At 42.1% G+C, this 16,315-nt stretch overlaps 1 protein-coding gene across 1 annotated transcript in view; it reads right to left on the bottom strand.

The window, feature by feature from the left end:
* Positions 1-228: 228 nt before the first annotated feature.
* The window catches only part of phf14 (PHD finger protein 14), a gene marked incomplete at its 5' end in the record, with an annotated part of 50,520 nt that continues 34,433 nt past the window's right edge, over positions 229-16,315 (bottom strand). Inside the window, 6 exon segments of the mRNA XM_080008235.1 lie at positions 229-358; positions 1,065-1,189; positions 1,434-1,496; positions 7,917-8,067; positions 11,779-11,910; positions 12,172-12,278. Of these exon segments, the coding sequence (XP_079864361.1) occupies positions 352-358; positions 1,065-1,189; positions 1,434-1,496; positions 7,917-8,067; positions 11,779-11,910; positions 12,172-12,278 (585 nt within the window). The 3' untranslated portion in view covers positions 229-351.

The raw sequence follows: 16,315 nt of genomic DNA, 5'->3' as shown, positions 1-16,315 counted from the left end.
AAAAGAAAAAAGAAAAAAATAAAGAAAAAAATAATAAAATAAAATAAAAGAAAAATTCAGGGAGAGGATTCAGATTCAACAGTCATTGGCTTTAGTCGTCCCTTGTTCTTGTTTTTTTTTTTTCCCCCGGAGGCTCCCGCTTGACTCCCATTGGACGGCCGTCAGTCCGCTTTGGGTTGGAGGTCGTCGCTCCGCGGGTTGGGGAGAGGGGGGACATCTCGACTCGTCTCCGGCCTGAACCGAGCGACTCAATTGCCTCTGCTTTTGCCTCTGCCTCTCTCTCCCTCTCTCCCTGTCTCTAAGGTCATCCCGTTCCGCTTTTTTAGGGGAGTTGAGGTGGCCGCCCGGCTCTCACAACCTGTGCAATGCAAAGACAGACAGAGTCAGGGCAGCACACCTCAAATCCCCACCAGCAAAGCTCACACCCTAACTTACAGACGCCTAAAGGTGGGGCGCAAGATCAACACAGACATTTTTTGTTTTTACACGTATTTACGAGTTGATTCGCAACCGGCCTTTCGACAGTTTTTCTTTTTTGCCCTTATAAAAACGCAAACGGTCCTCTTGAGCCCAATTAAGAGATTAGAACATCTGCACGGATCAGCGATGAACAGACGCGCGGATGGAGGCAGATCTGACGCCAGAGATTCATTGAATCCACCACCGGAGCGCCGGGTGGGGGTGTGGGGTGTGAGGGGGCTGCTATATATTCCACAGACTTTTAAAGTCGGGAGAAAAAGCCCTGTTTATTGAGAGGGGGAGAAGGGGGTTGCCTGACATCTGATTTCTCAAGGAACCAGAAGAAATTGTGCTATTCATTACATCTTAATGAACTGTGCAAATGTATGTGGCAGTTCAATATTGTGTGTGTATGTGTGGGGGGGGGGGTCGGGGGTCCCACCCAAACCCACTGGAGTCGAGGCAGCGGGGGCCCTAATGAAGACTGAACTTTAATCATCAGGAGGATATGGCTACGGCCTCCCACCCACCCACCCCCACCCACACCCACCCACACACACACACACACACACCTAAAGACACGTGACGCCCCCACCCACCCTCACCTGACGAGGTTTTCGTTGTCGCCGGGCCCCTTGCAGGAGGTGCATTCGGTCCGCGGGTCCTCGTCCGCTTTGGGCTTCTTCTGTATTGCTGGCTGCCGCTGCCTCCGTTCCCGTGATGGTGGTTCCTATGGAAACAGAGCAGACCAGAACATGAACTTGGAGGAGACGCGGGATGTTCGGGGTGGCACAGAGAGGAGTCTCCTCTGGCCGTTTGGGAGGGGAATATGAATTCATTTATCAGAGGAATCCGGTAATTTAAAACAGTTAACAGGTTTTTGTTTGTTTGTATTAAGGAATGTTAAGAGATGCATCGTTTTGGTTTTTTTTCTCCCTCGAAAATGTGCAGTTTTCATTCAGCCAGTAACAAACCTCAATTTTCTCCTCTCTGTCTTCACAGATTGGCAGCCTCTTCCTTTTTTGCCCTCTGGTTCTCTGTCAAGCAGTGAATAAAAGCATTTTTAAGCAATGGGGAAAAAAAAGCATCCCACCCTTACTTTGAGAATGCATGGTTCACCTTAAGATGCCCTTAAATTCAGAGTCACATAATCATTTAACTACCAAGGTCAAGTAGTTAAATACAATAATTTAAATGTAGTCCTTTAATTAGTTAAACGCAATCATTTAACTACTTCACAGTGACAGGAATAATATGTTAAAGATGCAAAATATGGCAGATTTTCGCTACCGATAGTCAATCGTAAGAGTGCAAAACTACTTAATCCAAATACAAAATCCCATTGTTTACTGACACCTGTTTTTGGATAAATGATTCAGAACTGTTATGGTTAATGGATGACCGTTAACCAATCAACTGGAACAGTCAAATGACCACAAACCCAGCTAATGGTTACATGAAGACACCTGCAACTTCCCATGGATGTACAGGAACCACTACCAATCTACAGGGCTTTGAAGAGCCATGAGGTTTTTCCTAAATGGTCGTCGGTAAGAGAAATAAAAAAACAAACAAACAAACAAACAAAAAAAACCCATCAACATCAACAAACGCCTCCTTGGTGCTAGCGGACGGTAACTGAGCTTGGTGGGTTTTTAAAAAGGGGGAAGAAAAATCGACAACATATTTAAACAGATTGTGAAAACAATTCCATCTGTCGCCTTTGGCTTGCCATCGCTTGCCAGATGGAGCACTTATCATTATGAATGCTAACTGCTAGAACGCTGCCAATTGGCTCCCGGAGGCTTTTTGCCATTTCTCCCACGACGGCACCGCCAAACAAAAGGCAATGCCATTATTTAATAATTTCCCCCTTAAAGTAGACTCCATTAAAAAAAAATCTGTGTAGGCCAAAAAGATAATGGCTAGGATTCAATGCCTGCCTCAGCTATAAATCAGCTAAAACACACAAACACAAACACACACACACACACACACACACACACACACACACACACACACACACAACACACACACACACACACACACACACACACACACACACACACACACACACACACACACACACACACACACACACACAGACACACCTAATCACAGACTCTGCTCAGGTGAGGAAATTAAAACTGCGGGCAGTTTATAAGACTCGGGCAAAATCAATCTTTTAATTAAGTACATCATTGCGTCGTTAGCAACCATGAGTCATTTCACACAGGATTAGAAAAACTAACGGTGCATAGGAGGCAGCAGTAACTAGATGTATTAACTTAATTCTGATAATTTTCTACCAACTAAAACCATAGGTTGCCACAAGTTTTTAATATAAGTAACATAGAAGGGTCGCGGGGAGCAGGCAAACATGACCTAATTAGGGGCAGTTAGGAACCCAAGGAGAAACGAAGAATGGCTCTCTTAAAAACCTTTTAATATTAAGTCAAGCTCGATCATCGTCACTGGCTCTGCCTGCCTTCATTTGACACCAGCGCCAAACGCCTGCTACTGGCATCTCACACCTACATGGATTGTACAGGGAAATATTTACAGGGAAACTGTTTGCTGCCGACCATGTGTCTGTGCTATGTGCGCTAAAAGGAGATGATCGTCTGCAAATGAAAAGCGCTACGGCAATGAAATCAATCTGGATTTCCTCTATTTGTGATTGACTGTTAGTGGGGTTGTTAGTAATGCACGGCACCGGCCCCAGTGATGCGCCAGCACATCCTTCAGGAACACTACAACCACGGAGGTAAAATAATAAGATATTTCCAAAAGGAAAGGAAATGGTCAATTATCAGAACCCATAATGTGTTAGGAATATGGCCCTGAGCATAGGCCATTTAGGCAGTCGCCTAGGGCGCCAATCATCCATGGGGGTGCCAAGTCAAGAAGATGAAAGAAAAATGAAAAATAAAATTGTGGAAGAAAATTTCAATATATTTTTAGAAAACAAATATAAATATCATCCCCCCCGGCCAATCAGCGTCTTTTCTGGACACCCCGACCCAATAAAATGAACTGATGCCAGTAACACAACACAACCGACCAGCCTGTTGGCTCATTTTTTGTGATTTACTTGCATAACAATTCACCAGAATGGTCTCTCTCGTGAATGAGACTCCATGTCTCAATGAGATTACTTGTAAATAAAACATGCAGGAATAAACAGAGAGCGAAAGTGAAAGTAGTGAGTGATTTTTCCGTATTCTTCTCAATAGACCAACCAAGAAGAAACATTATTTCTGGGTGAGGATCCCCAGACCCCCGACTAATCTTTTGTCAATGGGGTTGAGCTGGATTGAGGTGAGGTGGCAGCATCTGAGGGCAGGTTGGGTGGCGTTTGGGCAGTGAGGGTTTGCAGTGTGCATGGGAAGGTGGATGCACCTGTAAGGAATTTTGGGGTGTGCTCACGCTGTGGGGCCTAAGGGGGGAGCCCCTTCTACAGATCTCACCTAGGGCTCCAAAAAGGCTTGGGCTGGCCATGGTTACAAAAATAAAACATATTTTAAATAGATAGGTTTGATCCAGTCTATGTACGTATTTGACTTGGCGATAACATCAGGAGAGCTTGAGAAACGCCATCTTGAATAAAATGAGCAAAGGGTGCGATATGGAACGTAAATTTTTACTGCTACAACTTTTCCTACATGCTAAATAAAATTCAGTTCACAGGTTGACATTTAAGTTTCTCCTCGGGTAACCAGCACCCACTGTGGTTCATGAAAAACAGCCAGAGGAGTCTCTGCTTCATGAAGGTGGCACTGGGCCATGCAAGCCCTCGTGGCCAAATGAGTATGTATGTGTGTGAACACATAACCCTGTTCCATGATTCACACACAACTCCATTTGCCCACATACTCACCTCTGTGTGTGCGCGCGCGCACGCACACACACACACACACACACACACACACACACACACACACACACACACACACACACACACACACACACACACACACACACACACACACCAAGGCCGGCGGGCGGTCGATTAGCCGGCCATGATAAATTGAAACGCGGCTTTCGAGAAGTGCCAGAGCCTCGCCGCCTTGGTAAAAGCATTAAAAATGCAAAGCAGGGCCCTTTTAGCGCCTGCCACCGCACGCCTTGCATTTGAAGATAAATGCCGCATTGAAGCGCCTCGACTGGGTGGCCGCCGCATAGAGAGAGAAATCAGGGGGCAAAGCTGCTTAATCCCTGAGTACTCCAACAGGGTCCTCAACCCACTTCCGGGTCCAGGATTTCTGGACAAAGCTGGAATGTTAAAAAAAAAAAAAAAAAAAAACACATTAACCCCCGACCGGCCCTGTGTTGCTCTATGTTGGCATTTTTCCCCCTCTGTGACACATGGAGCGCTAACCCTCCGGAATAAAGGGCAAGGCATTGGACTATACTTATAAAGGATGACTTCTATTTTCCATCGTGTCATTGGAGTTCTCCCTTTTCCCCTGTGCAGGGCTGCATGAAGTGCCGGCCTATATTTCCTTATAAATGCATCATGTGACCATACGCTTGTCTTTGGGGGGGGGGGGAAAAAGGACCACTGTAACATACAGCGGAACCCGATTGGCTCGTAACAGCCCAGATATGCGACTTTGTGGCTGTCAACATACTTCACACTCGTGTAATCATTTTCCGATGGACAGGCTGCTTCTACTCTCTTCATAGGTCAGAGACCAATTCCTCTGCTTTTCTTGTGAGAAAACTAGTGACAGTCTAAAAACAAAGGGGGAAAACAAAACCGAGAGAGAGGTTGGAACAGGTTCTTTCTCTCTCTCTCTCTCTCTCTCTCTCTCTCTCTCTCTCATCATCCAGTGTGATATTGATCTTGAGCGTTCCGTTGGGGCGCAAGGAGGCAGGTCTGTATCACAGGATCAAAGCGTGGCTGGGACAGATAAGTGGGATCAGCGGTGGGGTGGAGAGGTTGTATATCCACAGGTCTCACAGCTGACAGAAAACATTTACACCCCATACGGGGCACAGAGCGCACAGTGTGGCTGGAAGAGCTAAATCGGAAAACAGGCTGGAGGACTTATAGGTCTGTATCTTTCCAAAACATATCCAAGCTGGGACGACCACTCACCATAAAATGAAAACAATTCTTCACACTTGTCTTGCCTCCTTGGGATAGAGACTACAGAATTTGACGACAAAGTCCATTGAGATATCAATATGAGTCATATCAATACAGAAAAATCTGCCACTTTAAAACTGTATTTGGAGTAGTTGCTACGTTCACTTTCACTCTCCATGATTGATGGTAGTTAGTCGGCTAAAGCTGGGGAGAATCTGCTTCATTTATTACTGGTTGCCATTGTGGTGCTAATATGTTCCATTACCAGAGCACAACATGAAATTGGCATCAGGTGGCCTTTAAAGCTAAAAAGTCCAAAGGCCTGTTCGAGGTGGCATTTGATCATAGAAATATGAATTACTCTTATGCTGTAAATAATAACTATTGAGAGCCTTTTTTAAGATATATCAAAAAGGAAAAAAAAAAAAAAAAAAAAAAGGTTGGACCATTTTCATGACTTTTATTTTTATTTTTTTTAATTTATAATTGATATTAGATGGGGAAAAGGGACCTTAACTGATGATGCGAGACCCAATAGACTGATTTTAAATATACTTTTACAGAATCTGCAGCCCAGAATCATTTAACACAAAAGATTGGCTTTGTTTGTGCAAACATATCACACACACTTGGACCAAATCCCAAGAGCCCAGCAATGGGCATCAACTACAATCAGCCATGAGTCTGCAATGAAAGCGCCATGTGCAAACAAGCAATTAGCCCATTATCATTATACACCAATCAGCCACAACATTAAAACCTGAGAAATGTTATTCACTTCACCTGTCAGTGGTTCTAAAGTTGTGGCTGATCAATGTATAATTAAGGTATGGTAAAAGTTAAACTATTTGCCAGTAATTACATTCTATTTGTCTTTTGCACTGTCTTGAGTGCTTTCAATTTTACTAGAATTTTACCAGGACTGCCAAACCCACAACTTCCATGAAATATACACATATACACACAAACATTACAATAACAGCATATAATTTCACTGTAGTGGATGGAAAGAAAATAATTTTGAACTTGTTTGGCTCAAGCTTTGGGTTTGATGTCTGCTTGAATGGCGTTGCAATTCCCCCCTTCCACTATGTGCCCTGACTAGCCAGCTGAGTTCTGATACTGATGTTCAATGGTCAGGGGAAGGTATCGCGACCTTGCATCACCAACTAATGACCTCAAGGGGACTAACAAGAAAACAGTTTAATTACGTCTAATCACCACTAACCAATCGACTGGTGAAAAAACTGCATCCCTAGTGGGAAACGTCGATCAAATATATTCTGTAGTTAAGGAGCAAAGACTAAACATTTGGGCACTTCTAAAAATAAGCAATATTTTGGGTGATAAACATGACGTTTACAGAGGTTCGACACTAGGGCTGCCCTCTGAAAGTCGACGAGCAGAATCATCAGTCGGAAACCCGTCAGTCGACTGAGACTCTTCAAGTCGGGCAGTGTTCTTATTTTTTTTTGTCAGTCAGTTCGCCTTACATTAAAAGGATAAAACAGATAACAAGCATAACATTTCAATGAGGAATTATCAATGGGGGGGAATCATAAATATATTTTTATATGTGTGAATCGTCCGCGTCCACAGACCGCAGACACAAACATGACTCTGTGCGCCCTGTTCTTCTAAATAAAACAACTAAAAACATTGTGGTGATGGGGCACGGAGGAACAAGTAGAGATGGGTATCATTAAGATTTTAATGGTACTACTACTCTTACCGATACTGCTTATCGATACAGCACTTTAATGGTACTGTTATCGGTTATTTTTCGTATTTTTAAGCGAAAAACGTAAACAAATAGAGCAGAATTAACAGTGCTTTATTTTCGTATGCATATACGCATAGAGAGGAAGCGATCGAGGCACAATCTGCCCTCGTCTCCTCGAGTGTGTGTGAGGCAGGCAGAGGGAGCCGGCCCCACCCCCTCGCACATACAGTATCTCCTTTCCGGCGCTGGCGAGAGCGAGAGAGAGCGATGTCTTTTCTGATAATAGTAAAAATGCTTCTTAGACAAATATCTTAATCATATTGAAAGTTAGAAACTGGTTAACTAGCCTAAATAAATGGAAAAACTTACTTTGTTAATTTCTCCAATACCATTAACAGAACTGGTCAAGTCTGAGCTTATTGATACTATGGTCTATAATAATTCTGCCCCGGTGCCCGTTAAATACCAGGTCTCAGTACCCGATCCAAGGCATGAGTGATCCCTCGTGTCCCGTTTCTCCGTGCTCATGCACCGCCCCCCAACAAATATCAAATATTTCCTCTGAACAGGCAAATACAATTTGACTGACAAAATTTTGAGTCGGGTACAGGCCTAGTCGACACACACCGTGCCTCTCACTTGATGTTTCTTGGGCTCTGGTGACATCTCCTGTGGGATGAATTTGATTGGTCCTTTGATCTGCCTTCTGGACCTCTTGGTGCCGTCAGGCAGCGTCTCCATGGCGATATCTGCCTCGTCGCTGCTCGCCTGGTCGCACTCGGAGCATTGCCTGAGGAGACAGGGGTGGGGGAGGGGAGGTTTTTAAGTGCATACAACCACCTCTTTCCACTACAATGTATTGATTCCATTATCTGAGAAGAAAATCTTCACTCCTCAGTGTAGTAAACAGGCTTTGATGGTGTCGTTCAGATCTAAAGGTGGAAGACAAGTCTTAGATAACGCTCTTTAATTAAAAAAAAGAAAAAGAAAAACACAGACACAGACATTGAGCCCGTCATATACTGAGATGTACTCAGACCACTTTTACAACCTCCCAAATGAGTTCCTATTCTTCAAACAAAACTTTGGCCCCTTCTTGTCTCCCCGAATTTCTGCGTGCAGAGATCTTTCTAATCCGGTATGACTTGGCGTCTTTCTAATTTTCACCCTGCAAAGCCGAACGCAATCATGCTTCTCTTATTCAGCTGAAAAAAGATGTGCAATGCAGACCCTATGTTAAACTTAGATTGCAATAATGGCGTAAGGAGAAGATAAAAACTTTAAAACTGTAACTTTAACTGTAGCCTGCATTGCATGCATCAAAAGGGAGTCATTAAGTTTTCACCACACATTCGACAAAACACACCTTTTTTTCTTTCAATATACAAGCTTGCACTTGTTTATTTGGTTAATTTGATTCCATGCCATGATTCCCAATGATCTATGATACTTTGCATATAAACATTGTAGCAAATATGTTAAGCTTTTAACAAAAAAAAATATAATTTTTTGAAAAACAGCCTTCTGGCTGGATAAGCATAGGAGGGCTATCACTCTCGTAACCTCTATGTTTAAGCCAAAATAACTGAACATACTCACACACAATCCAAATGATTCTCACTCTTTAACAGTTTTGAGAGGTAATTTCAAAGTTGTCAGGCTTCTAGGACTTTTTCCAGAAGAAATTACTATAACTACTAACTACTACTAATACTCAAACCTAAAAAAAGCTGATTTTGAATTGAATGTTAATGATATAACAGTTTCCCAATAACATAAATGTATTAATAATACACTGAATATGTGGTATGGTTGATACAATCCATGATCAGCAAAGTCATTGATAAACTAGCTTGTTGGCATTCCTTACCTTGTTAAATAAAACTATACCTGTGAATTAGTGTGAATTATTTAACAGTTTTGGAAACTAGGGATGCACAGATAGTAGTAGGGAATAAGGTATTGGGTCCGATACTACAGTCATTGACTTGTAAGGCATTGCGATAAAAATTTACCTGGATAATGATGATAAAGTGCAGGAGGTTTGATTTGATATGTGGTGTTACCTAATCCAAAGAGCAAAGCATTACTATGAACCTATTATGAAGCAGAAATACATTTCTGTATAGCACAACAACCAATCAGGCTGCAGTTTCAGTAGGCGCTGAAGTTCTCGCCCACATGTAACAAATAGTATTTACTACCGGTAAATACAGTTGCCAGCAACTTGTGGGTAAAGAGAAAAAAAAGTAGAGATCAATCCAAGGAGAACGAAAGCAAAACAAACAAGTTTACATTAAGGCTGTTCTTGCAGAGATATATTTATGACTTATTTGGATGTTCTGTTTGCATCTTATTATAATAAGAATATATTGGGTTTAAAACATAAATGATAACTCTGATTTCTTAAGACTTAAGTCATTATACATATATTTTTTTTCATATTGCCTATGTACTTTTCATACTCATAATAGCTGTTGTGACATTTGGTGCCACTCATAGGGAGATCATCTCCCATTTTCGAAATTTGGCGAAGGTTATGTGATATATCTGATTTTATCTTAACAAAACAGTGAACACATTGATAATTAAAAGAATCAATTATGGTCTTTCATATCCCTGATCTCACTATTATTGTAAATTAAAACTTCAGTGTTCATATCGGTGCTTGATATTAGCAAGTTCAAGCTTTTGGGAAAAGCTTGTGTGGTGTCGTTAGTAGCAAACTGATACGACAGCTGACAAAAACAACACTCTGAGGATAGCCTTACCTACTTGCCACAGAATATATTTCCCCCACCTACTAAGCTTTGCTGTTGAATGGGAGGGGCTGCATAGCCACCCTAGTCTTCCCAGTCCCCCATTGTGCTTGCAGACCCCCGACTCTCTGAGCAGCCGCAGGTAAAGTACTATAATTATAAATCATCGGAAATTAAGAGTTGGCACCCTGCTTGCGAAAATCTTGCTCACTGAGATCTCTGGGAAACAGGTAGTAGGCTTAAAAACTGCAAAATGAACATTCATTCTGGGAAAGACTTTTATAGTTCTATACATCAGTCGTTTATTTATTTTTTGCATCTAATCATTTTTACTGAAAACCATTTGGTGTTAACAAAAATAAAAATAATAATGGCAAAGAGCCCGTGTGGAAATGTGGTGAGATAAGAATATCTAGGGAAATAAATACATCTAGCTCTTCCCTTTGAGCACTCTAGATGCACTCTGATCGTGTCATCTACTTTGATGATGCATCAAACCCTGAACACGCTACGAGCATGTTTGAGTTTTGACAAGACAATTGCATAGCTGTAGAACTGCAAATTGTTGACTAATTAGACAAAGAAGAATCTTTACTTATTAGCTTCAAGGTGAGTAGTAACTGCATTGTTGGTGATCAAAAACACAAAACTGAAATTAAAAAAAAACTGTAATCCCTGCGCATACTGGTGTGTGGGGGAGACAAATATAACTTTGCTTTCCATTTATACTGTAAAACACTTAAAGCAAGGAACTTTTGCCTAAAATGGTGGTCTAAAATGGTCTAAAATGAAAACAACATTCAAGATGTCCAATGTTTCAATAAAAACTTAAAATATTACGCACGCACGCACGCACGCACACGCACACACACACACACACACACACACACACACACACACACACACACACACACACACACACACACACACACTCCTCACTTAACAACCTAGTTCCGTTCCTAGGACCAGGTCGTTAAGCGAGGACCTGTGTTATTTCATGTTACGGGGGGTGGCCATTGCGAACGCTAGTGAAGTGAAAACTGACAGACTGTGGGAACGAGACTGAGACCGGTGCATGATGAGATGCTTGACACTGAGATTCCGCGCACGCTGCGGTATTCTATGCAGCACACAATACAGACTGGTCAGAGAGCTGGTCGTAAGTCCAAATGGTCATTAAATAGGTAGGTCGTTAGGTGAGGAGTACCTATATATACAGTATATACATAATATATATGTTAAATTAAAGTGCAATATGAGACACACATGATACCGTCTTCTTTTAAACATGGTAGTGAATGAAAACATATGATTAGATCTGCCTCCAGTAACTGAATTCCAGTATCATGTCCAATTTCTCAAGTTTCTCAAAAAAAGGTTCAGAATTAAGCGAGTTACAGGCGATTTTGTAGATAACTCTGCATCTCTCAATACACAATGTATGTTCATATGTTGTTTTCTAGCGGATCTTGACGGCTCCAATATGGCGGACGAGTAGACACAAAGACGTGACATTTGCCTCCCGACATGTCGTAAGTAGCAGCAACATAGCTTGATGTTCTGTAAACCAATCATTGTGCTTCAGAGTAAAACACAGCAAGCATCTGTCTTATCTCTTCTTTTCACTGCAAAGCTGCATGGAGATTCATGAAATTATTACTTTAAAAAGTAACAGTGGCAGTCAAACTATATTTCACCATGATCGTCAGATTTTGCAATTGATCCGCGGTTCACAGCCTTACCAGTAGCTGTTCTTGGTCTTTTTGGGCATGCGTGTGAGTGGGGGCTCCAAGCATCCCAGATGATAGTAGAGTTTACAGGTGTCACACAGCAGCAACAGATGCTGGTCCTGATTCTTCTTACAGATCCCACAGCTGAAGAAAAGCACACCTTAAGAGTCAGCAGGCTAACACTGACCTACATCTGTGCTTGGAAATAACACAGAGGCAAACAAGCAGTTAACCAACTTCACTTTCTTTTGATATTTATGCAACTCCGGAGTGAATGGATTTTCCAAAGAAAAACAAACATTTGAGACATTTTTAATCACTTGGAAAACTTTGCATGCGCCGCACCCTCTTCACCCAATTATTTTTATTCTATCCCTTGCATCTATCCTGGGGCGTTGTGTTCACCTGTAGAGGATTGCTGGGAGGCTGGATGGCTTTCCTGGAGATCCTCCCTCCTTCTTGCTGGGCTTCCTCTCTTTGGGAGCTTTCAAAACAGTTGGGGCGTTTAATTTCTGTCAAACACAAACAGGATAAAACACATGTGTAAGCCAATAGAGTAAAAAAAAACAAAAACAAAGGGTCTTGTTCTGGCTAAAGTGATCCCAACGTAACCCTACACCTATCATGGATGACTCTCAAGGTTTCTAATTTCCAGAGAAAGCTGTGACATAGAAGTTCCTTCAGAGCAGCCTGAGGAGGTGGTGCTGAAGGACAGCTGTGTGTCCATGGAGCCAAGCAGAGAGTTATTTTAGGTGTCAAGGGAACGGCAGAAGCAGCGGTGGTTTATTCTCCCCCTGCATCTCAGATGCATTGCTGCCGTGCGGGTTAATTAGAAAACTTATCTTGTAGGGGGCCGAGCCTGTCACTAAACAGACAAACGTTTCCCTGAGGTAGCTCTAATCGGAGAGCTCTCATTCTGTTGGTGCCTCCAGGGGAGCCACCCTGCAGGGGTGTCTGATAGATGGGGAGGAGGTGGTGCAGAAGAGGCTACAGAGGCTATCTTATAACTGTGGACTGCAGTCCCTGCACATCCGGCCACTCATAAAAGTGCCTCTACTGCTGATACGGCACAGCTTTAACATCATAAACGGGTGCTATTGGAAAGATGAAGTTTGAAAAAAGGCAAAAGGTTATGAATAGTAAGATAAAACTGGGTGTGCAGACAGGCCTCAAGCGCCCCAGAATTTTATCATAAAGGAATGCAGAACACTTGGCATGGCATTGTAAGGTGGAAAACTTAAGACCGGTATGCGGATGGCGTGACCACTGCACTTTCAAAGAAAGAAGATGGTGGCAGTTGCATTTCAAATTGGGTTTTTTAAGATTAAGTTTATTGAGATAGTTAACCATATCTACATAGACTCTACACAGATGCTCAATCGCATTGAGCATCCGAGGAATTTGAAGGCCAAGTTTGTATAGGTAGGCGTACTTGTCAAAGTTACATCCACATGAATGCCAGGACACAAGGTTTCCAGGGAGAACATTGCTCAGAGAACCACACTGCCTTCGTCAGCTTGCCTTCTTCCCATAGTGCATCCTGGTTCCATCTTTTCCCCAGGTAAACGACGCACATGCACCTAGCCATCCACATGATGTAAAGAAAATGTGATTCATCAGACCAGGCCACCTTCTTCCATTGCTCCATGGTCCAGTTCTGACGCTCACATGCCCATTGTAGCACCTTTAGGCGGTGGACAGGGGTCAGCATGGGCACTCTGACCGGTCTGCAGCTACGCAGCCCCACATACAGCTAGCTGCAATGCACTGTGTGTTCTGACACATTTCTATCATAGCAGCATTAACTTTTTCAGTAATTTGTGCGACAGTAGCTCTTCTGTGGGATCGGACCAGAAGAGCTAGACTTTGCTCCCAATGCGCCTCAATGAGCCTTGGGCGCCCATTGTTCCGGTTGTCCTTCCTTGGACCCCTTTTGGTAGGTACTAACCACTCTACCGGGAACATAACCACTCTACCGGGAACACCCCACAAGACCCAGTCGTTTAGCCATCACAATTTGGCCCATGTCAATGTCGCTTAGATCCTTATGCTTTCCATTTTTCCTGCTTCTAACACATCAACTTTAAGAACTGAATGTTCACTTACTCCCTAATATATACCACCCCTTGACAGGTACCACTGGAATGAGATGAGCAATGTTATTCACTTAACCTGTCAGTGATTTTAATGTTGTGGCTGATCGGTGTATATCTATATAGACAAAGCTTTCAATTCAAAACTTTCTCACTCCCACATATTATTCAGCTCCCTAGTAACTTGCTGTTGGTGAGAATCTGCTTTGTTTCAATTACCGAACCCAATTTTCCATTTGTATAAAGAGGGGAAAGTAGGACAGAGGTGGCCTTTAAAGCAGTTGTTGGAAGTAGTTCCAAGTTTCCACTAGTCTGAGCGAAAACATTTCTAAATATTTCCTTCTCGAGTTCCCAAGAGATCCCATTCTCCTGGGGGGCATTCAGGATGAAAACACTGACTGGGTGCAGTATGAAGGATGTGCGTCCCAGTTGAGGACATCAATAATTTCTGGCAATGCATGGCTTGGGATGACAAATAGTAGATGAAAATGTAGCAGATAGATGACCAAAAAAAGCGTGTGATGCTGTGAGTGATGTTGCTACTTAAACCTTCCATGCTTCTAATTAGGTGATTTATGGTGGTCATTGCAGATTTCCTTGATGCCATTCTCCCTCTAGCACTTGTCCATTCCGCCGCCTTCCATCCCCCTGTGCACCACTCCACCATTTATCTGCAAAGCCCATGCTCTTAACAACTATACTTTTAATCAAGACTTTTATGCATTTGGTTTCAGCTGCTCCCACAGATGAATATCCAAAGGACTGATTATGCGTGCAGTTTTAGACAGCAAGATACAATTTCCCTTAAATAACCTTCCGGGAAGTCTTCAAGTTAAGATGAACACTATGGAAAATGAGTGACTTGCAAGAGCTCGGACGGAAATATGAGTCCACGCATCAGCAGGATTAGAATCTTAAATCATGGCCCACAGAGCAGCACATCAGTCCCTTCTGATTAATATGAAAATACCAGCCCAGTGTCATGTAGTTGACTGAAAAAGGCATTCATCAACGTTTCTGACGATTGGATTTTTTAACGTTTGATATAGTGATGATTACCTAGGGAATTGATGAGGAAATCCATGGTGACATCACAGATGAATAATACTTGCTGCTGTGACACCTGAATTTCCCCACAGGGATTAATAGAGTTTGATCTGATCTTAAATCCCTGTCCTCGGAAATAACAGATGTAGAAAATAAAACAATATCCCTTGTCTGGTTTACCTATCTACCTCCACTTTGCCCCTACTCTATCAGGAATCGATGAGGGAATCTACAATGTTTGTCAATATCTTAAGGAACATATATGACATGATTCTTAATTTGTCAATACAAAGGCATACTACAATTCAAAATGGAATCAAATATTTGATGTTTATCAACGTTCAAAACGTAAAGCAACTCGCGTATACGGGATAATCTTGCGTTTGTTTAATGCAAAATCTACATGTTTTGAAATGGAACATATGTTCTGTACATCTAATAGAATCAATACATACTGTACATCTCTGATTTTAAAGAATGAATGGTTTGAAAGAATGAATCAGTGTTTTGTTTTTTTTATTGTAGATGTATTTAATTGAATGACACTAGTGAAAACACTGTGCATAACTGTGTGTAACAGGGGTTTTCATTTACATAAAATGTGAAATATCGCAACAAATATAATCGCAATACTTAATGTATTGCAAAACTCTCCATATCGTGTGTTCTCGCAATGCAGGAACTTTTTCATAGTTCTTAGGACTTTTGGGAGGAACCGTCCCTTTTAATGAGCCTGCAGAAACTAAGGTAGGAACGATCATTGTTCTTAAGACTCCGTTTTGAGCAACTTATTTAGCTCTTACTCCCGGGCAGGGACTCACCGGCACAAGAGGAACCTTCAGTGATGTAAGTGCCGGTGATGGGCCCCCTGACCACAGTCCCTCGGACTGATTCACCCGGCCGAGTCGCATCACTCTGGGCGTGGACCAGCCCACGTACTCAGCGGTAATAAAAACTTGACAAATTTAAAAAATAAATATTCTATATTTCTCGCCTCAAATTTGTTCAGAAACAAATTTTAGTGGACTGGTAAGGTGAAATCAGTGAAAGTTAATGAGTAAATACAACACGGAACTCATGCTTAAACCCCGTTGGATGACCTCACATCAGCATCACCAGTGCAAGTGTCTGGTTGTCAGGGACCTCCCCGAGGTCCTAGTTCCCCTCAGGGAGTCCCTGCAACTGTTGGGTGCGAAAACACTGCATAGTATTAGGAGGTCTCAGGTGATTCCCTGGAATCTGGGAATATACTGTAAGTGGGATTATATATATATATATATATATTTATATATATATATATATATATATATATATATATATATACATATATATATATATATATATATATATATATATATATATATATACACACAAAGCTTTCAATAAAACATTCCTCTGTGTTCTCTGTG

This window comes from Zeus faber (genome assembly GCF_960531495.2).
Source record: "Zeus faber genome assembly, chromosome: 1".
NCBI lineage: Eukaryota > Metazoa > Chordata > Actinopteri > Zeiformes > Zeidae > Zeus > Zeus faber.
This window is presented reverse-complemented; position numbering and strand designations above follow the sequence as displayed.